A 24038-nucleotide genomic window follows, 5' to 3' on the forward strand; every position below is an offset into this window, starting at 1 on the left:
GTTCAATTAGATTCATCTATTAGGCGGACATAAATTGTGGTTTCTGTTATTTTAGGGAAAATACTACGGGAAAGATGCGTGTTCTATCATTTTCTGTCACCGTACTATGATTTCACCCCGCTGAGTATGAAAATGCAATCAATTATAAATTCTGAGATAGCCCATCAGTTTGAAAGTTTCAAAACATACATTAAGCTTCCCATTTGCGGAGAAAGTAATGCTAAATGGTTGCGCATTCGTTTCTGGAATGTCAGGTAGCCCATATAAGTAAATGAACTTCAAACTGAAAAACCTTCTGATGTACGCCTAGAGGAGGATACTCAATCCTTTTCTATGAGCATGACTTGATTATTTTTTGAACACTTTCTTTACTTAAACTATTGCTCGTTTATTTTGAATAAGGAGCACTTTTAGTTTTAAACTTGCTTAGTTCTGATATAGAGTTTTACTCCTTGATATTTAAATTAACGACGGGAAAGAAGAAGCCTCCTGGTGTACGCCTAGTGGACGTGATCTCGACCAAAAGGGGTTATCTGGTATCAGATACTATAGTTGTCAGCAAGAATACCACGTTGGGAGAGGGGGGGGGGAGGTGCTCCTCACCCAATTTTTTCAGTCAGTTGTATAAAACATTTGAATCAGTAAAAAGGTGGCGCGAGGCACTACTATTTTACAGGTGCAATTTTTGTTGTATTAAGGTAAATAGACTGATGGAAATATGTGACTTAAAATAAATGAATGAAAATCGGTCTTAGTCGGTAAAGAACAATAACGAAGTAATTTGAAAAGCAATATCACCCAAACTCGTACTTCTTAGTCCCAGTCTATTATCTCTGTCAACTTCCATCACTTACGCAAGCCTTATCTATTTTCTACCAGCAGTTGTACAATAAATTCACCCATAAGAAAGCTAACCCCTCACAAATGCATAAAAACTACTAAATAAATGTTCATAATAATCGTCCATTGTATTTGGACAACATGTAGGTTTAGAAGCTAATGCACCGCCGCACAGAAGTACAGTCTCTTAAGGCAGGACGGGCTCTCAAGGAATCTTCCTATACCTCCCATGTTAAACGTTCGGAGTTTGCCCGACGTTCCTGAATTAATGATTTCGGTGGTTTTTATTTTAACAGATATAAAAAAATCTGGAGAATATTTTGATCTAATCAAATCTTAAAGTCGACAATTATTTTTTTTATAATTGTCTAACCTATTTCAGGTTTGTATTCTAAATTGCTACACTTGACACTGTTGTTGTGGGGTATAAGAAAATAGAGCAAAAAATATTCTATTCAACAATTAGACACTTACTTCTATAATATATACTTGCTGGCTGCAGTCCCTTCAAATAATTTACATATTTGTTTTCCGAAGTAAAAAATTCCCCTCAAAAGACTAGATGCGTCTGTAATGGGAGCGCTTGAAAATGCATAAATTAGACCAAGGGACTAACCACTCGGATTGTTCTTGAGCGATTCAGTGAAGTATTAGTTAGTTGTAACCGGTTTAAACAGAGTCTGGAGAATAAGTAGCGTGCAGACACCAAACTGCAGATTAATAAATATATATATAAAAAAAATTATATTGTATAAATAATTACAAGAAGAATTGCTACAGATATCCTGCGCCTAATCATAATTTTGAATGAGAAACCCTCTTAAGTTCAACTTTCTCATGTGTGTTTAGTTGAAGCGACGAAGAAAACTGATAACTTTGTCTTTGACCGAGTTGCCGCCTCAGAAGAAGAATTGACTAGGGATTAAAATACTTGGACTTCCGCTAGGCCTTAAACTAGGAGGCTATATGAATAATGTTTCAATCTTCTTCAAACGAACAGCTATTCTGAAATTTTCATTAAATTTTCTACTAAGGCCAGTCTCATTATTTTGCGAAATAAAAGGAAAGAAATGGGTAGCCTATTTTACGTGGAGCGAACTGTTTTTTTTTGTATATATAAGAGGGCACTATAACTTCCATTTTCATTCGAATTTCTATTCGATTTCCCTGACCAGTGTTTTGCAACACTGACTGGGCCTGATAGTCCCGGTAAAAAAAAACATAAAAAAACAAATACACATCTGTAATTAGCATTTGAGGGAAAAAACATTATTTCAATCGTTTTAGGGATATTTAAAAACTTTTATTCTAGAAACGAGGATATTTAAAACTTTTGTTCTAGAAATGACGAGGGGCTTTTTGCCTTCCAACCACTTTTAACATGCCCTGAAAGTTTCAACTTAATGCTCTCTGACCTCCCTGAGATACGGCTGACCCTCCTGTTTGACAATTTGCATGCATATAGTGTTTATTGATTTTGTTCAGTATCCACCTCAACGTTTTTTAAAAGCAGTCGTAAGCAGTTGCAGTCAGAGTCACAGTCGTAAGTAGTCGCAATCGCAAGTAGTCATAACTGAAGTCGCAAGTAGTCACAGTTGGCAGTAGTTACCATCGCAAGTAATCTTTGTCTCTGTTGCAAGTAGTTACAGTAGCAATCACAAGTAGCCACTGTCGCAGGTGGCCACAGTTATAGTCACAGTAGTAGGGGGGCAGTAGTGGCCCTGAAACTTTGAAGTTAATATTCGTAACCTTTCCTAATGTATTTGAGATACATTTTTTTGATAATCTGCATGCGCGTTGTGTCATCTGATTTAGTTCAACATTTCCCGTAATTTCACCTAAATACCCTTATCCTATTTGGACGCACCTAAGATCAAGGAACGCCTCTTTCTAATGATAAATTCTGCATGTACAAAAATGGAGAGAATGCATAATTTACACCTCTTGCCTCGAGGGTTATGGGGCTCATGGCATCCTCTGAGATATAAATGTTAGGACTTTTGACTATTTGAACAGTATGGCTTTTAAAATTTTCCCTCAGTTTTGAGGGGAGAATATAAAAAGGGGTCTGGTTGCCCTATAATCACTCTTTAACACCATCTTTAATATTCTGTGAAAGTTTCAACTTATAGCCTAAGCCGTTTCTTATGTATTTATGACACGCTGTTTTGACAAGCATCCTGAATATACTTTTTTTTTGTTCGTCACCCCTCAGCGTTTTCTGGAAGTTTTACCTTAATGTCTCTATCCTTTTTGGACACCCAGGATCAAGCATGCCTTTTTTTTCAAGTAAAAAATCTTACATATAAGAAACGGGCAACTTGCATATCATTGCCCAAGGCGCTGTGGGTGGCTATGTCATTCCGGGAGGCATAGTTATTTGAAGTTTGGGCTATTTTGAATACGCTGGCCATTTTATATCATGAGGAGATGCCTTTGAGGGGAGGCCAGCTAAATAGCATGGGAAGGAAGCTGGTTGCCCTTCTAGCACTTTTCAACATTCCCCTCAACAAGCCCTGACATTTCTAACTTAACACAGTGAGCCGTTTCTTAGTTATGGAAGATGCACATTTTTGATAAACTGGATGCCCTTAGTGTCTTTTGATTTAGTTAAACATTACCACGAACTGTATCGCCTTAATACCCTTAGCTTTTTCAGGCACACCCAGAAGCAAGCATTCAATGATAAATTATGCATGTAAACAATTGGTAAATTACATGCTTTAAATTAAATAATTTACAATCCTCACCCTGGGGAATATGAGGGGTTTGGCATCCCTGGAGGCATGATTATGAGATCCTTTGGACTATTTTGAACTAAATTTTAATCAGTGTTACGGAGAAAACATTCAACTAGAAATAGCGGGGGGGGGTAAATCTGAATACCCTCTGATCACTTTTGAACATCCCCTTGACCATGCCCTGAAAATGTTAACTTCATACCCTCGGCTGTCCTGGAGATTCTGTTGAAATTCCCGTTCGATATTCACCGTGTACATAGTGTGTTTTAATTTTGTTCGCAATCCCCCTTGCACTTCCTTGATGTTTAACCGTAATATCCTGAACCTTTTTGGGAACCCATGATCCAACATTCCTGATTTTGCCAATAAATATCTTACATTTCCAGCAGAACGGCTGTCTCAAAATTATGACCGGAAGTCTTTGAGGGCAAAAGCGGCATGGGAGGGGGCTTATCAGCCTCCGATTTCGTTTAACTCTTAAAAAGTGTAATAGAACTTATAATTCCCAATTAAGTGAACTCTCTCCGAAGGTCATACGGCCTCCCTTGATTATGAAGTGGTTTTGGGAAAAACATTTGATAAGAACACACTGAAGCCTTGCGGCTTTTTGCTATAAATAACGCTAGATTGTTGTCTCTGACTTGAATTTCGCTCTTAAGCCTTTTTTGACTAATTCCGAGCAGCTTCCGAGCAGAAATTCCGAGCAGAGCAGAGAAAATCCGAGCAGAAATTCCGAGCAGCTTCAAAATATAATGAAGCGAAAAGTCCTCATAGAGTTAAACTTACAATATAATATGTTGTATCTACTTTCCCAATACTTAAAATACACTTTTAAATATAAATATTTACACCCAAATATTTTGTCAGCTTTGAATGTTTTGGGAAATCGAAAAGGGTTGATTCTAGGCTAGGCTTCCATCGGAAGAAAAAAAAAATCTCTGGACGGTTTGATTACCAGATAAAAGGGTAAGTGGTATTTTTATGAAGTTTAGCTTCCATAGTAATTTTATCTTTAAAGCCTGCTTTAATTTATTTATATGCAACAACACATTTGATACTGATTCACTATCATTCTTTCCGAATGTTTCCTAGCCATAAACCTTACAGTTATTGTTCTTATTTTGAAATATTTCACTGGCTTAGAACAGATGTATTTATTAGAAATATTTTGAACTGAATAAATGTCTTATATAGTTTATGTTGTCCAATCTACCCCCGGAATTTAAAACTTTACGGTTCTATCTCTCTATCTCTCTCTAAATTTCCCGAAGCGTAATAAATACAATTTCCTAGTTAAAGCTGAAGGAAAATTCAAACTGCTTCCTCTTCCAATTTCAGCTAAGCCAGAGATAATCAAATCACCGCAGAACGTAGAGACAATTTCTGGAGAAGATGCGTATTTGGAATGCCTCGCTACGGGGGATCCGACTCCTTTGATCTCTTGGAGGAAGGATAAGAGACAGATTGCCGAAGGAAAAAGTCTCAGAATTGAGGGTGTCACTATGGCTGATGATGGAATGTACACCTGTATGGCAGAAAATTCAGTTGGATCTGTTGTACGCAATGCAACACTAACTGTCTTTGGTGAGTCGACAAATAAACACATAACAACTTATATTTAACAACTTATAATTTTTCGAACGATTCAAAATTTTAACCTGAAATATATTTTAATGATTTCTCCATTTCTAAGGTAATTTATATTCAATATTCTAAAAAAAATAGAAATGAATGGTCGTAATCACATAGGCTTATGGACTTTGCTGAGAAATCCCCACCCCCCAACCCCAAAAATTGTAATTATTATTTAGTTTTTAAGTACTGTCTTTTTCATAGGGCAAATAATTCCAATCGGCTCTGGGACTTCCTCTTTGGATTTTCTGATTTTCAATTGACTCCTTTCCTAATTTTCAGTTTTGCCTCTGCAAAAACGAGAACTATCATTTTACTTATGATTAATTTAAAAACTTTCCCCACAAAATTAGTTTTTCAAAGAAGAGTAAAGAAATCCATTAAACCAAAAATGAGCAACAATAAAGTCAAATAATTCTCCAAGGGTATTACTACCACAAATCAACACCAATAAAAATGAACAGACTAAACAGAATGAGGCCTTAACCCTACTCATCCATACAATCACATAGGTCAAACAGCATAGCCACACACAATCAACCATAAAGAATAATCCATGGACAGGCAGTCATGTCGTCAATAAGTATAAGTCGTCATTTACCAAACAATAGAAAAAACAATATAGACAAATAATTCAGAGGCAACACCTAACATAAGGGCTCATCAGGAGAATACACTGGCGCATGTAGGGTTTCGCCACTCTAAATTCTCTACCCAGCACAGTGCTGTGGCTACCACAGAATATCCATGGCATCCCCGCGTCAGGTATCACCCCCAAAATATATGCCTATGAAAGAAAAAAAAACAGCAAATGTAAAACAACCAAGTAAAACCAAAACAAGCTTATCCTGTTAATATATCCCTCCCTTTAGCAACAATAGGTAAACTAAATATTATAAATTTTACCAAATCACAAATATTAACACATTGCAAAAAAACCTGAATGAACTAAACAATTATAGAATTCATCTTTACCATGTGGCTAATTTTTAAGAAAATCCGCTCAATTAGAAACACAAATCAAAATAAATGGCGCTGCGACAACATTTCTCGAACCTAGTTGAAAATTTCTTAAAGAAAATTTTTCAGCAATATCTATTAATGTAAGCCCTTGTGAAAATCTTAACACATATTAAATAAAAAAAAAATTTTTTAATGAAAGTAAGGAGCCACATTAAAACTTAAAACGAACAGAAATTACTCCGTATATGAAAGGTGCTTTTCCTCCTCAACGCCTCGCTCTTTACGCTAAAGTTTGACCCTTTCTCTTAACTCTACTTCTTAAAACAGTAAAAAACTTTACCTTAAAGAGCGGGGCGTTGAGAAGGAAAACCACCTTTCATATACGGAGTAATTTCTGTTCGTTTTAAGTTTTAATGTCGCTCCTTACTTTCATTTAAAAAAACCTAATTTTTTTCTTTAATTTCTGGAAGTTTTTTAATTAATGCATGTTTTGATTTTGGCTCTCCGCACATAAATAATTAAAACGAAATTTGCATATTATTGTTTTTTTTTGCTAAATGGCTTTCTCATAGTTTTAATCGGAAGATTTTGAGAAAAAAGGAGTGAGGGAGGAAGCCTAGTTGCCCTCCTATTTTTGATTACTTAAAAAGGCAATTAGAACTTTTATTTTTACGAAGATTTTCATTAGTAAAAAAATATACATAATTTACGAATTAACTTACGTAACGAACTTCTATATTCGTATGTTTTTATTCCGTATATGAAGGAGTTCACCCCTCGTCGATACCTCGCTCTTTACACTAAAGCTTAAATTCTGTCCCAATTCCTTAAGAATGACCCTTGAATCACAAAGGCCGTAGAATAAAAAGTTGAAATTACTAAAAATACTTGACCGTAAAGAGCGAGGTATTACGAGGAGGTAAACCCCTTATATGCGCAATAATTTCTGCTCTCTTTAAGTTTTAATACTGCTCCTAACTTTCAGTAGAAAAAAACTGTTCATATTAATTTTTTTTTTTTTTGAAAAAATGCTTAGAAACCCTGCGCCCCCTGCATTGAAAGTCTCTTCCCCCATGAAAAGTTTTTCCATGGAAAGATCCTCCCACGTACCCCCTCCCCACCACAACTCTCCCTCCCAAACCAAAAAATTCCCCTGAAAACGTCGTACACTTCCCAGTAACCATTACTGTATGTAAACACAAGTCAAAGTTTGTAACTTGCAACCCCTCTCATGGGGAGTGCGGGGAAGTAAGTCGTCCCCAAAGACATAGTTATTAGGTTTTTCGACTATGGTGAATAAAATGGCTATCTCAAAATTTTGATCCGGTGACTTTGGGGAAAAATGAGCGTGGGGGGGCCTAGGTGCCCTCCAATTTTTTTGATCACTTAAAAAAGGCGCTAGAACTTTTAATTTCCGTTAGAATGAGCCCTCTCGTGACATTCTAGGACCACTGGGTCGGTACGATCACACCTGGAAAAAAAAAAAAAAAAATAAACACGCATCCGTGATTTGTCTTGTGGCAAAAAATGCAAAATTCCACATTTTTGTAGATAGGAGCTTGAAACTTCTACAGTAAGGTTCTCTGATACGTTAAATCTGATGGCGAGATTTTCGTTAAGATTGTATTTTATTTTACTTTTAGGGGGTGTTTTCCCCTATTTTCTAAAATGAGGCAAATTTTCTCAGGCTCGTAACTTTTGATAGGTAAAACTAATCTTGATGAAAGTTATATATTTAAAATCAGCATTGGAATGCAATTTTGTTGTTGTAACTATTGGTATCAAGATTCCATTTTTCAGATTTTCGGTTATTATTGAGCCGGGTCGCTCCTTACTACAGTTCGTCATCACGAACTGTTTGATAGTATCTTTTTATTTAGTACACCCCCACATGTTTCCCTAAAAAAAAAAAAACTGAATTCCATTCCTAGAATATTGTATCTATGATATTTTGACAACCCAGCTGCACTTACATTTCTTTTGATTTAGCTCAAGTGTAAGAGCAGAAGTGGCAATAGTAGCATCCCAGAAAGAGACGTCTGATTGAATATCAGCATACCCATGATGATTCGATTTTATTTTAAGGCAACATACACTTTCCGTGAAAATTTCAACATTATACCCTATTCTACTCCTGAGATATCCTGCCTAAGTATCTTGACAACCTCAATGCACTTAAGCCATTTTGATTTAGTTCAGCTGTAGGAGTAGTAGTAGTAGAAATAACAGAAAAAGCTGTAGTAATATTGGTAGTCCCGGGAGTTTCAGATTGATACCATAAGCTGCTGCTAGGATATTGTTGATATATGGATATTGATAGCCTATATGTAGTGTGTTTTAATTCAGTTCAACACCTCCTTCACTGTTGCCTGAAAGTTTAACTGATATCCATTGTATTAGCAGTAGTGGTAGGGCTAGTAGAAGAAGTAACAGTAGGAGCGATAGGATTAGCATTAATGATAACAGTAGCCGTATTAGCTTTAAATTGTAACATTATTAACACTGTTCTTTTTTGGTTTAGTAAAACAATTCCTCCTTATGCCCTGATAGTTACAACTTCATGCTTTAAACCGTTTCTGAAATATTGTTGATACGTCTTGTTGAATGCCCACTTGCATACAATGTGCTTTAATTTACCTCAACATCTCCCTCAACAATCCTTCAAAGCTCCACATTAATACTATTTGCCTTAGTAATATTAGTACTAACAGCAGTAGCATTACTGCTACTAGTAGTATTAGCATACAAACAGAGCATTTTTATTAGTTCAACATACCCCTTGATAATTCCTGAAAATTTTGACCTAACACTCTGAGCCGTTCTTGACATACCACTGGTACAGCCTTTTGACAGGCTACATTCACAGCGTGTTTCAATTCAATATAACAGAAATCTCGATTTTCTTGGGAATATATCCTTAATATTCGTAGCTATAGTAGTAGTAGTAGTAGTAGTAGTAGTAGTAGTATTTGCAGAAGTAGTGTACATACACTACATTTTGGTTGATTCAGCATCACTCTCAACATGCGCTGAAAGTTTCAACTTAATACTCTATCCCGTTATCGAGATATAGCTGTTACGAACTTTTAATGACCTGCCTCCATATAACATGTTTAAATACCCTTTGCTTCAGTAGTACTAGTTTTAGTCGCCGTAGTAGTAGTTGTGGTAGTAGTATTAGTAGCAACACCAGTTGCAGAAGTACTAGTAATATTAGTCGTAGTAGTATATTTTGCATTGCCTAGTGTATGTATGAATATTTTGCGAAATGAATGAACGTTTAGCATTATGCCTAGTTTGACATCCCCCTTAACCTACTCTGAAAGTCTCAATTCACTACCCTAGACCCCTCTTGGGATATTGCTGATATGCCCTTTTGATAAGCTGTAATAAGGGGTTTGTTTGATTTAGTTTGACATTCCTCTAAAAATTCTCTGAAAGTTATACCTTCTGACCGTTAGACTTAGCAGTAGTTGTCGTAATAATATTAGCAGAAGTAGCGGTAGTTGTAGTAACAACAGTATGCATACAGTGTCTTTTGTTTAGTTCATCATCCCCCTCAACAGTTTCAGCTTAATACTCTAACCTATTCTTGAGAAATTGCTCATACATCCTTTTGTCAGCCTGAATACAGACACTGCGTTTGATTTAGTTCACCCTCCCCCTTAAATATTCGTGAAAGTTTAATCTGAATACCCTTAACCTTAGTTGAAGTAGTAGTTGTAGCAGTCTTAATAGTAGCAACAGTGGTAACATGCACACAGTGCATTTTGGTTAATCCAACACCCCCTTCAGCATGCCTTTTGTCATTTGGTCATCCCTTCATCATTTGCTGAAAGTTTCAACTAAATACACTCTGTCATTCCGGAATTTGGCTCTTTCGAAAACCTGTATACACATAACCTGTTTTGATTTAGTTCAACACTCCCCTCAAAATTCTCTGGAAGGTCCGTCTGAACGCTCCTCGTCTTTTTGTGGACACTGAAGGTCAAACATGTCCCCGTTTCCCAATAAAAAACTACCATGGGTAAACAATAGGCAAATTACAGAAATTACAACACTTGTGTCAAGGGATGTGGGGGATAAAACCCCTCTAGACATAGTTACTAAACTTTTCAAATATGATGAATAAAATGGCTGTCTCAAAATTCTGATCGGACGTGTTTTGAAAATTGATGAATGTAGGAAGGGGGCTGATTTCCCTCCAATCACTTTTAACTCTTAAAAAAAATGCACTAGAACTTGTAATTTCCAATTGAATTATCTACTTCTGAAGGTTCAACTAGAGACTTCTTCTAAACGAAGTGTCTTGGTGGAAAAAAATACACTCCGCATCGCTCTTTACTTAAGTAGCGCTATTGCGCTATCTATGACACCTAAGAAGTTTTTTTTGTAAGTATTTTTGAGGAAATACTATTGATTAAACAAGTAAATTATTTGTAACCCTTAGAAACATAGCTTTGCAATCCAATAACTAATATTAATATAGTCTTATCCCTGTAATCAGGTAATAAAATATGAGAGTTTTCAATGCTAATAGCTTTGCAACATGAACGGTTAGAATCCTTATGATTTTCAGTATTTTTAAGCAGCTCATTTTAAAGCAATATTGTTAATCAGACTACGATGAGGCTTGTATTATACATTACTTATTCATAAGAAAGAGTTATTTATTAAATAAAATATTTAGGTGAATACTGTATAATGGTTCAGATTAAATAGAATTAAATTGGGCTTTATTTTCTATCTTTTTACTCATTGGATTTGTTTCTTTTTTTTAGAGATGGAATCCAGCGGTGTCATTTATCGAAAATTGGGAGGTGGGAGGCAAAACATATTTTCCAAAACTTGGGGGGGGGGGCAATTTTTTTCAATTTTCAGTTTAAACACCAAAGAAAGGTTTTTCAAAGAAAAGTGTATTTTCAATTTAAGGGGAGGGGATAAGAAACAGAGAGGGCCGTAACACCCCACCTCTCCAATTGAAGCCGAATACGGAGACAAGTGTCTAATATATAAAAATCAAATCCCCAAAAGCAAAGCGTATTTGTTGGGAAGAATAATACTTTGCTACTTTGAAACGTATTTTAATTAGTACAGAAGGAAGCAGCTGTAATTTAGTTTTAATCAGAAATTAAATTGAAAAAAACGAGTTTTCCAACTGAAAGTAAGGAACAACGTTGATACTTTAAACGGACAGAAATTATCACATATATGAAGGAGTTTGCCCCCTCTGCAACGTCTCTTCATGCTAGTATTTTTCAGTATTTAAAAAAAAAATACTTATGGTTCTAATTAAACGACCCTTTTGTTTCAGGAGTCTTTTTCAAAGAATTGGGACAAATATTTAAACTTTAGCGTGAATAGCGATTCGTTAAGAAGGGATTAACCCCCTCGCATACGGAATGATTTCTGCTTGATTTAAGTTTTAATGCTGCTCCTTATTTTCAGTTGAAAAAAACTTTTTTTAAATTTAATTTCTGATGGTTTTGAATTAATGCTGAGAAATCACCCCTACTTTCATGGAAAATTCCCTTCCCCCACGAAAACTCCTCCATGGAAAGATCCTCCCACTTAATTACCTCCGCCAGAAAATTCCCCCTGAGAATATCTTTATACTTCCCAGTAGCAAATACTATATATAAGCAACGGGTAAAGTTTACAACTTGCAGCCCTTCCCCCGGGGGATCTGGGGGACCAAGTCATCCTCAAAGACATAGCTATTAGATCTTTCGACCATGTTGAAGAAAACGGCTATCTCAAAATTTTGATCGGATAATTTTGGATAAAAAGAGGGGTGGGGTGGGGGCTAGCTACCCTCCAATATTTTTGGTCACTTAAAAGGGTCCTAGAACTCTTGATTTCCGATCAAATGAGCCCTCTCCTGATCATCTAGGATCACTGGTGCTATGCAAATATTGCTGGGGAAAACAAACAAGCAAAAAGTCAAATATACACACATTCGTGATCTTCCTTCTGGCAAAAATTCAAAATTCCGCATTTTTGTTTATAAGAGCTTGAAACCTCTATAGTAGAGTTCTCTGATATTCTGAATGTCGTGGTGCAATTTTCATTACGATCACACGGCTCTTAGGGGTTCTCCCCTTTTTCAAAATTAGTGAAATTTTCTTAGGCTCGTAAATATTGATGGGTAACATTAAACTATGAATTTTGTATATTTTGAATAAGCATCGAAATTCGATTTTTTTGCTGTATCCATTATTATCAAGACTCTGTTTCTTACAGCTTCGGCTACTATTGAGCTGCATCACTCCTTACTTACAGTTTGCTACCACGAAGTGTTTGAAAAAGTAAGGGATTATTTATAATAATAAATAAAGCAATACTAGCTGCATTATAACAAAAATACCTACTGAGCAACTCTTAAAACAACTTTAGCGTATATTTTGGTGATGGAAACAACCCGTATTAACACAGTAGCTTGAAAATTAAATTAAGCGAACCAGAAGCTAAGTATCCTGTACTCATGTAGTTGAGTTCACTATTCTATCATTGAAGTTGTTACTACAGACACAGCCATTACTACCACTGCTATTCAACGGGAGTTTGGTTATAGACCCCCCCCAAACTAATTTATAGCAAAGTTTTGAATCCAAGTTATTATAAAACCTGAATGCAACGTTTTATGAAAATGATTCTAAATAACCGAAGCTGTGCAAAAAGCTATTTCAATTTATTATTTGGTCTTCGTTTTTTTTTTAATTAGTATCGATTCGTTTATAAGTAGAGTGGGTAAAAGGGTTTTCCTTGGGTCCTTTTTTACGTCATGCCGTTTTCGTAAAGTTAAAGTTTTGTAGTAAAGGTCGTGCGTACCAAACGCCGTAAAAGTGTTAACGATTTTTTCTCTCTTCGATGTTGAACTCATCTCTATGTTAATTGGAACGTATGGATGAGCTCATATTCCCAACAAAGCTAATATTACCATTTTAACCTTTACTGCTCCTGTTAGTGTCTTTTGATGAGGTTAAAGGTATTAACAATAATAATGTAATTATGATGCTGGTCCGCTATGCACCATAGAATTTGGCATGTTAACTAAACTTTTAATTCATACAAGGGCAGTACCAGGAATACCCTGATATTCCCTTGGTATCCTTGTAGGATACATTATTCTACTGGAAATTCTCGTTTTTTGATCCTTTCGAATTCTTTTCTTTTAAGGTAATATGGTTATTTGCCCCTGGAACTAACTTTAGTTTATTAATGCATGAAAACTGCAACTCCCAAAAAAATTTTTCGTTGTTGCAAAAACTTTAGAGGTTTAGGCCAGTGCAAAATTTTCGTCAGTGCTGCCACCTTGATAGTGAAAACAGGTCAGCAAACCGAAATTTGACAATTTGCTTTTTAATAGTTTTCAGTTTTCAATTTCAACCTTCAGAATTTTCAATTTTGCTTTTCATTAAATTTTGATTTTCATTTGTAAAAATTAAAAATCATACTCGGTGAATTTTCAAAGACGACTACACCTTCAAATGAAAGCTATGCCTCCCCAGCTGTTTGGTTACCTATAATATGCATGTTGAGTTTTCCATTAATAAATCCCTTGTATAGACTTGAGAGGATTAATCTTTGCTATATTATATTTCATTAAAGAATTACGGTGTCTTAATTTTTAGTTAAATGGTTTTTTACTTGTTTTAGATATGTGTGCTGTGATTTGTTGCGTATACGGGTTATGAAGTTTTTGTTGTTGATTGTGCCTTATCGTCTCGATTTTAACAAGCTATCTTAAAGCCCCTAAAAGCAAGAAATATAATTTTTAGGAATCTTAAAGGATTTGCTAAATCTTCCATAGCATCGTATACTGCGAACTTAAATGTTTTGGGGGATTTTTAAAAGTAATCTCCAGGCCCCCAATAGGAGCAAGTACAAGTTTAAGTGAATCTTCCAAATTTTGTAAGTTCTCCATAATATCGGCTATGGTACGTTTAATTGGAATGTTTTGGGGTATTTTTATGAAAGAAGTCTCCAAGGCACCAATAGCAAGCAATAGACGCTCCAGCGAATTCTCCAAGACTTTTGTGATTTAATCTTCTACGATTTTAAGTGCCCTGAATAGCCTTCTTTTCCTGAATTTCCTGAATAGCCTTCTGAATCTTCAGCTTGTCTTGAGTCTTGTGCTGTGGCAAAATTTGATCATTTTGGGATTTTCAGAAATTCTGATTATTGTGGCCTAAGAAGCTGATTAGACTGGAGACGAAGGGTTTGTGTGTGTGTTGGGGTTCTTAGAAAGTTAATTATTATCTGAAACGAACAATTAAACACCTACATAGGTATAAGACGGATGTTGGGGGTTACGCATTGGTTTTTTTTTAAAAAGTAAAAGAAAACAGAGCTTTTATTAAATGAATGCGATGAAATGAAGGGGGGAAGTACAATGGCAAAATCTGAAAGTTGTATGATTTTGAGGAATTTTAGGTTGAGGAGATAGCAAACGTAGGTCAATCAGTTTTGTCAGTCGAATGATAATTCATTAGAATTTCAAAGATAAAAAACATTGAAAAGTAAATATAACATAATAGCAAAATAGATTGTAAAAGGAGTGTGCGTGGATGTTCTGCGATAGTTGCTGCTTTTAGCTTTCATTACTATTCAAATAAAATCAGGCTCTAAAGAATTATAAAATAGACTTGAAAGTACAAGATACAGAATAAACAAGAGCTTATTAGATTGTAGCAGGGGCGTGCATCGATTTTGTTTGTTTGTTGATAAGATTACCTTTCATTACTATTCAAGAGAAGCCAGAAACGAAAGGAATATAGAATTGTGTTAAAGAAAAAATAGTTTTGAAGAACATGTAAAATAAATAAGAGCTAATTATATTATAGATGGTATATGCGTTGCTACTTCGCTCTTGTTGGTAGTATTAAGCTTCGTTATTAATTAAATAAAATCAGACTTAAAAGAAAAATATTGACTAAAAACAAAAAGAATAATTACTGATTAAGTTATAGCAGGAGTTTGGGCCGATCTTTTGCATTTGCTGGTAAGATTAGTTTTTATTACTATTTGAACGAAATCAGACTTGAAAGAAAAGTAAAATGGGTTTGGAAGGAAATAACAAATAAAAAAGAGCTTATTAGATTGTAGCAGGGGCATGCGTCGAGATGTGATCTTGTGTCAAAGCTTATACAGTCTTTTTGACATCTGGTATTTTTGGATCCTCCTACTAAAGCGCCGTGCCTTATGAGAATTATCACGCAAAGGCTACCGGTGAATTAACATGCAAGGCAATTGCAGTTGAACTGACACCATGGATTTGACAGGGTTCGATACAATTAACCACAAATAAACATATAAAAGAGTTGCAAGACGGAAAACACCTGGGTTGGGAAAAGTACGATCAGTGTGTAAGCAAGGTGGTGACATCTATCTTGAACTTTTGCTAGGACTTCTATTAGCTTAAGCTTCTTAAACTTAATGTTTTTACACACAAATCACCATGCTAACATCACATTTTGCTAAGATTTTATCTAGGCACTCAAATTACCAGCTTAATCTAGGTTTGGGAGAAGTTTACGTTCCCCTTTGATTCTATGCTCTCCCATAGCCTTTAGCATATTCCTTAGGGCAAAGTCATTGAAAAATGTTCCCAATAACCTGGGGTATTACACAACCATGCTTGACTCCCTATTCAAGACTGGATTAGCTTCTAACCTCACATATTGCCTAAACTGCAGCAATTTTACATATATAAAGTTCAGTACAACAAAGATCCAAAATTTTCGTATTTAGCTGTTATAAATAGAAAGAATCTTGTATTTGCGTCATAAGCTAACTCATATCTTTCTTTTTGGAGTTCAATGTTTCAGTTTAGTTTTAAAGAGCAATTTGTCACTCTAATCAAGTCTCTTCTAGGATTATATAAGCATAAAATTCATAAAAGCTGAATAAAACACCTGCCTCTCCTTTTTGACAATTCCTATATATTCCCCCTACCCAAGTGGTGTCAGTTCACAAAGTTCTAAGGGAGACAGAGCAAACTGTATTTTTTCAAGAATTTTGAGGTTTGGGCAAATAAGTCATTTTTCAATGACTGTGAAAGGGGAGCAAATAAATCTAGTTTTATAAGCTCAAAGAGCAAACAAACAAATTTTGCAGCATCTTGCCAAGCATGTCGCAGTCAGCAGGTCCTTATGCTCCTGAAGTCGTTGGTTGTACCTACGGTTGAATACTGCTAAATAATGCTGCACAATACATCTAATGTTTAACCTTTCTTTTTGTATCTTGACGGGCACAAGTATTGAGTCTGAAATGTTCTTAAAATAAATAAAGAAAATGCTTTGGGAAGTGTGAAAAAAAATAGTGATTGCGATTATAAAATTAGAAAAGGAAGCTAATGTATGCATACAAAATCAGATGGTATGTTTGGCTGTGTTTCTATAATCTTACTCAATGCACCAGTAAATTGTTCGAGATCTAAACATGGGATATTAATAGAATGACCTTTCAGCTCAATACTTGAAATGAACTGAGAGTATTGAAATTATTCTTTTAAATTTTCTTAGACATTTAATTCATTAGACGTTCTGCTGATAGCACATAAACTTAGTTTTTCTCTAAAAACAAGTTTTCTAAGGATTCAGACATATTAAACATGCTTAACAAAAGTACTTTTGCTGTACGAATGAATTAAACTTGATGCTGAAAGTTGGAAGGTGGCCTATTGCCCTTTTCAGTGCTTTTGCAATAAAAATATCATCTCTTCTTCTAGTTCCACCTATTATAACATCCAGTGAGCCTTTTGTGCGAGTTGAAATTGGCGACATTGCCACTCTTCCGTGCTTTGTTGAAGGAGTTCCAGTACCTATCGTTGAATGGACAAAGGAAGGGTACTTTGAATGGGGTATAATGTTGCCTGACTCCGGCAGAGATGGAGACAGAATCAAGATAACACCCGAAGGGACTTTAGTGATCCGGGTAAGTGGTGGTCATAAATTACAGTAATAATTTATGAAGAATTTTTATTGAGGTGAAAGTTAGAGAAATTTTGAGGAGTATGTTGATGAAAAAAAATATTAAAAGACACTATCTGCATGCAAGTAATTAGAAAGGAGTATCAAAACTTTCGGGTCATTACTACTACTACTATTGTGGCTGTGAATGCGACTTGTTGCGACTGTGACAATGACTACTTCTGACTGCGACTGCTAGCAACTGTTAATATATCTACTTGTGACTACTTTCAGGGAATGTGGAACAAACTCAAAAACACACAATGCGCATGCTGATTATCAAATGGGCGCATTAGATATATTCCAGGAACGGCTTAGGGCATTAAAATAAGCAGTACTCGAACCTTCAGAGAATGCTGGGGAAGATGTTAAACTAAATCAAAGACCCCATGTACATCTAGGTTATCAAAAGGGTATATCTGCAATATCTTAGGAGCAACTAAGGGTCGAGAAATTCAGTCGAAAGATACTGTGTGCTTCTCGGTTGTCAGAAGGGTGCATCTGAAATATTCCAGGAGTAGATAATGGCATTTAGTTGAAACTTTCAGGGAATGTTGGGGGTGGTATTGAAATAAATCTCACTATCAAATCTCACTATTGAAATAAATCTTGGAGCTATTAAATTACAACGGAATATTTTAATTGTTATGCCAGAGATATGAAAAATTGGAAATATTAGTTATATTAACCAATAACAAAACTTTCGCAACCAAAACGAACAAAACGAACAATCGCAACGAACAAAACGCATTTGTGTTTTCCTGAAACAAAATATATTACAAATATTTTCTTTAATGTTTAAAACATAAAAAATAAACATAGATTTACAGTAACATCTTGGTTATTATAGTGATTTTTTTTCGTCGGTACGTGGAATAACAGAAGCATTGTGTTCAAGATATATTTTTTAATAAAATGTATATAACGCAACAAGTTTTAGACTTTTACCATCAGGGAAGGAGTTAAGGGGAAGCAGCCAAACTCATATTTGTAGTAATTTTTGTTCGTTCTAAGTTTGAGCTGTACATTCAATATAATTTTTAGTCGTTTTAATATTTATCTATGTTAGTATCTGTTGTCCTTGCTATGATCTTTTATTTCACTTTCCGTCTGTTTTTGGTTTGTTTATTCTTTAGCAGTGAGTTCTGGCCGTTTTGAGTTTGAATTTATAATTAAATTTATTCTTGTTGGTCTTAAGTTTACTTCAAACCTTTGCAAAAAATCAAACCTTCAAAAAATTGAAAACTTCTTTTTCAATTTTTTTTAATTTGTCTTCAGAAAATGAATGGGTTAGAATGCTTGACGAATTACACCAAATAAGTGAAAGATCGTGGATTTTTGGAAAGGGGTCGTTTTCTGAATTCAAAAGAGTTTTGTTGGCTCAGTAGATCCGTCGGCTAGATGTTTTGGAGATCGTTTTTGCTCGTCAGACTCAAAGCCTATGATTTCGACGCCTTAAAAAAGAAAACGCAAAGATTTATACAATTGAAATTAATTCTTTTTAAAGGCAACATATCTTAAGAGTATCCTAGATACAGGTTTGTCTAGCGCTACAAATCTACATGGAACCAACATCACAATTATGTTATCTTAGGAGAGCCATCATTTGGTTTTTGAAGGCTACTATTCAAGACAACCACTAAAACTTGTGATTGAACTGGTAAGCGGAATAGTGCTAAATTTAATTAAATTTAAGTATGTTATTTTGATATTAATTTTCTTTCTAACTAAATTCTAGGAAGAAGTACAAGTTTACCGCTCATTGACCATTAGTCAGCTCGTTTAACTTATTATTAACTCCAAAATAAACATCAAAGTACAATAACACAAAATTTATATTCCCGAATTAAGCAGAATAACAGGTATCCTCTCTCTCAGGTACACTCTCTGGAAAATATTGTCTTTAAATCAATGCTATTTAAATCAGCGATTTTAAGTTGTTACCAAACCACCCTTACTTATCAGAGTTAATATTTTGTTTCAAATTTTGCTTCTTTCTTCATTTCAAGTAGTGTCAGTCTTCATTCATTCTTAATTCACAATAAGTGCTGCTCACGTCCTCTATAGCCTAATTTCTGCCCTTTTTAAGATTTACATTTTCGTTTCTCTTTTCGTCGAAATTTTTTTTTCTTATTTAAGATACTAAAATTTCAAATATTTTTAGGATATTCACCCTGAAGACGCTGGCACTTATATTTGCCTCTCAGTTAATCCAGGAGGAGGTGAACTATCCCGTACAAGAATCCTTTTAATAAGTGAAAAACCTACATTAGTTCCTCCAATAATAGCAAGAGGACCTTCAAATCAAACGCTTCCCCTTAAATCTGAAGCTTTTCTTTTTTGTGAAGCATATGGTGCTGAAGTATCTTGGTGGAAAGACAAAAGAAATATTGAGCCAGATAATGTGAAATTCTTTGTTGGAAAGGATGGAACTTTAAAGATAAGAGGTAAGTCTTTTCTTATTTTGAGAAAAAAAGTCGAATATTTTTAATTTAACCATGGTGTCATCCTATCAAGTTTATTCCCTACAAAAAAAGTCCTAAAGCCCTTCAATTATTCTGGATTTTCCTTATTTGAACATATAACAAAAAAAAAAACAAAAAACTCTTTTATCTCACAAAACAAAAGGCTCAGTGGTCTGTGTAATGAAGGGGAACAAAAGTAGCAATTGCCGGAAAATTAATTAGAGTAGAAAATAAAATCGCTAGAAAATAACAAAATAATTTATTATGGACCAGATTATACTAGTGAAGCTTCTTTAATCAAACGATGTAACGATATAAATGGATAAACTAATAGATAAAGAAGATAAAATCAGGTAATTTCATAGAAACAATCTATCATCTATGTTTTGAACCTAAAAAAACTTTTCTAAAGTTTTGTTTTAGCATTTACTGATAAATGAATTTATCTCTCTAACTGTACGCAAAACAGTTTGGATGCTTAGACATCACCTTCTGATTAAAAACAGGAAACAAATTTTGGCAAAAATGTAAGAATAACACAGCTGAAGGTGTGTTAAGATTTATTAATAAACAAAAAGTACAACAACGTTGGTAAAAGATGTTCAAAGAAAAAATTGACAGGAAATGAATGCTACGTCCTTGAAATTCTATAATCCAACCAATGGGCTAGTTAAAAAGCAACACACGAAACAGAGGGGAAATTACTCTCTATTGATCAATGGAGCAATATAAGTAAAATGAAGGACAGAGGAGCAAAAATGACTGAGAAGTTAAAAAAAGAGACAAAATAAGAAATTGGTTGTGAGTCCTTAAAGGGCTTAAGACAGTCAATCTGCTTCAAAGTCAGAAAAATGCACAAAGCGTAATGGGACAAACGGTAAAGAGGCTATAAAATTATCCTTAAGAGTTTCCTTGGTTGTTCTTTTTTCACTTTTTCTCCCTTCGCTTATAAACATAATGGTAGTTGCGGTGATCTAATAACTTAAAATGTTTGATCTCCTTGAGATAGCAAAAGAGAGTATATGCATTACAAGACAGTCGTGAACGGAAGAAGCAGGCTGGAATATCAGGGAAGCACCATAGAAATAGTTATCTGGAAGCTCAATAAATAAAACTCCATAAAATAAAATAGCTTTTATGTATTTTATTTACGTTCAGAAGAGTAAATTATGTTTCAGGTTTAGACTTATTTGAAAGCATTAAAGGCTGATAACAAAATCGTCAAGCATTCTCAATGCTTTTTTTAAGCCTGTGAATTTGTTTAAGAGGAAGGTTTAGAGACAGACCATACAACTATAATTTAGACATGGCATCCTACATTTACTTCTTAATCACTTGAATTTCCTGGTACCGAGATTTTCAATAGATTTTAGCGTCGGAATATTATCAATTGGCCTTCATAGTTAAACATGAAGACTTCATTTGTGTTTTTGAACAATAAAGAGCAATTATAAAACTTAAAAGCAGCAAATATTAATTCTTGTTAGTAGTAAAACTGAAAAAAACGCAAATTGTCATAAATAAATGTACGATCGCTCCCCTCCCCCAAATTCTAGAAGCCATCAAAGTAAACCAATGGGTTTTAATTGTTTTCTCACTTATTGAAACATGTTACTAAGTACAGCTCTGAACATTCCAATATTAAGATGAGAACCATTGCGAAATTGGGTTGAGACTGGGGGAACTTTAAGCAGTTTGCTGCATAAAGGTAAAATTTTCCCACTAAAAAAACAAAATAATTCTCTTTTCTTATCTGCTGGTTATAAACCTACTTGAGCAAAAAAAGTAAATGGACGTGTTTGCCTATGATGAAAAGTATATTTTAAAAAGCAGGCAACTCCACTTTTCTTAAATTTTCGAATTATAGTCAATAAGCTGGCACATTTATTTTGAATATTGAAAGAAAGCTCTAAGAAGTTTTTATCGTAACTGAACCATGTTACCCTTCTTATATAAATATATCAAAACTTCTTGACGACTGACATATCTTTCTAATGGAATCAGAAGTTACTGCACTATTTTACAGCATGCTCATCTAAAGTACCTGAAAGTTGTCAACGGTTGTCTAAAGGAGAAAAGTTGGACTTATAATAAATAAAGGAAATAACCCATTTCTTCTGCTGTATAGCGTCGTAAAAAGGCAATATCTCTAAGGGGAATAATATTTGCTCAAGGGTACTCTAGAAACTAACTTAACAATAAGAGAGAAGAATGGATATAAAGCATGTTTCTGTTCTTCTGATTTGACGATTTTTAGTTTTTGCCTTTATATAGAGAATATTGAAGTAATGACACATTTCGTGAAGATCCATTGTATAATGCAACTAGAATAGTACTCTTATGACTAATCAGTACTTCTGAAGAAGTGTTTCTTATCACAAAAGCATTTTTGTTTATGCCCCAGTCTTTTTTTTTATCTCCTCTTTTACTCCCTTTTCTTCTATTTTAGAATTTTTTCTTGCTATTTTTTCATTAGATTTTTGTTTGCGTGATTTAAGCTCTTAAATGCATAAATGCCTCCAAGTTTAGATTTTAGTTTATCAAATCGAAATTTGAAGAATAAATAGAAATATACTAAGACACGTAATATATTATTCTTACAGGCTCATTTAATTCATATCACATATATATTTTCGGCACAAAGCCTCGTGAGGCTTCATATATTCTGACATACTATGTTTAATTTTGAAGATGGATATTGAATGGAAACTGGAGAAGATGCTCCGCTTTTTATGTGAGCCAAAGAGTAAGGAAACAGAGAAGAGTTGAAATGAATCTCTACCTGCGGTGCTGATCTCTGTTTCGCGGCTCATCAGCCGGGAAGTGCAATAAGGGGTCATGGGCCAGCCCTCCTGTGCTTTCACACTTCCTCCGTGTTTAACTTCCACAGATGTCTCCAGGTACCCATTTAGAGCAGGTTCGAATCTGGCTAAGCTTACAAAGTTACGCCACTGACCCCCATCCAAACCAAATAACCAGTGACATCAAGAGTCGAACCTCTGTCCTCACAGACAAGAAATTCTATGTCTAGTGTCAACCGTTCGGTTAGGATGGCTGGGCTATCTTCGTCGGTATGGCACATTAACCGTATAACCAGTTTACCCATTTCAAACCGCACTGTCAGGGCCACATCAGCATCTACTCCTCCACATAAAAATTATTCGTTTGATAAACAAAAGTAACTGGTTTACCCTCAAGTAGTAAAATTTCCTCCGAAGCGACATTGAGAAAATTTGGGAATTTTATTTCATTTGCCAAATCTACACCCGTATACATCCTAGAGACGCTTGAAATATCACTAAACAACGTGGGTATATTTAATTCCCGATGTTCTTGTCACAATAACTAAAAATGGGAAAATAATACCACTTTTTCAAGGGATTATTTTCACAGAATAGGCTACAAATTTCCTCCAATTATCGCTAGTGTCTATTTTGCATCAGAATGAGGTCGAAAAATGTAGCAAAACATATTACCAGCAGACCAATTTTTAATTAGTACTAGCTCAACCTGGCAGGCGTTGCTCCGACCTTTTAAGAAATGAATGCATGAACAATTTCCCTCCCCCTAAAATTCCGTCCTGGAAAACTTTCTTGTAAAAAATTTCTTCCTCTAAAAATTTGTGCCTCCAGGGGAAACCCCCCTCTGTGTATTAATAACAATAGTATTTGAAAATGAAAGGAATTGAAAAATTTGGGTAAGATTATTTACACCCGCTTCACCGTAACAATGACACCTATTCTGGGTTTTTGTGTTCTAAGGTTTTTAATTTCTGTCAGCATAATAATTATATTGTCTAGGAGTAAGGGTCCTGCAAAAAATGAAGCCCAAAAAGGATAAAAAACCTTTTCTTCTCGTTTTGGCTTGGAACATATAAGAATTAAATAAATAAAAAGTTTTTTAACTTAAAGTGAAGAGCAACATCAAAACTTAAAACTAACAGAAATTATTCCATATATAAAAGGGGATTTCCCCTCCCAAACGCCTTTCTCTATATGCTAAAGTTTTCTTGTTTTAAAAAGTAAATTTGTGACTAAGAGTCAAACTTCAATTAGGTATTCTTTTCTTAGACTACACTGCCGTTCTATGACACATAATAAAATTTTCAAATGGGGATAAATCCATTTATTTAGACAGTGGAAAGAACAGGTACAAAAGTCCAGATATTTCGATCACATATACAGCGACCCTCATCAGTAGCATTACTAAAATAATATAATTGAAACTAGCATATTTTTACACAACAAAATAAATAAATTTTCGAGCCATTCACAAAATAATGAACTTCCGGATTATTCACTTGGTTATTTTCAGAGAAATTCCAATGAAGAAGTCCATTCATAGTATTGATGTAAATTTCTTTCTTTCATCTTCACCAAAAATAAAGGAAATTTCTATTGAAGGTGGCAAAGCCTTCCGTCATG

At 34.7% G+C, this 24038-nt stretch overlaps 1 protein-coding gene across 1 annotated transcript in view; it reads left to right on the plus strand.

The window, feature by feature from the left end:
* The window catches only part of LOC136025758 (roundabout homolog 2-like), a 124778-nt gene that overhangs the window by 66098 nt on the left and 34642 nt on the right, over positions 1-24038 (plus strand). Inside the window, exons 6-8 of the mRNA XM_065701745.1 lie at positions 4920-5165; positions 16909-17114; positions 19314-19596. Of these exons, the coding sequence (XP_065557817.1) occupies positions 4920-5165; positions 16909-17114; positions 19314-19596 (735 nt within the window). The remainder of the gene's footprint in view (positions 1-4919; positions 5166-16908; positions 17115-19313; positions 19597-24038) is intronic.

Source organism: Artemia franciscana, chromosome 4 (genome assembly GCF_032884065.1).
Source record: "Artemia franciscana chromosome 4, ASM3288406v1, whole genome shotgun sequence".
In the NCBI taxonomy this organism is placed as follows: domain Eukaryota; kingdom Metazoa; phylum Arthropoda; class Branchiopoda; order Anostraca; family Artemiidae; genus Artemia; species Artemia franciscana.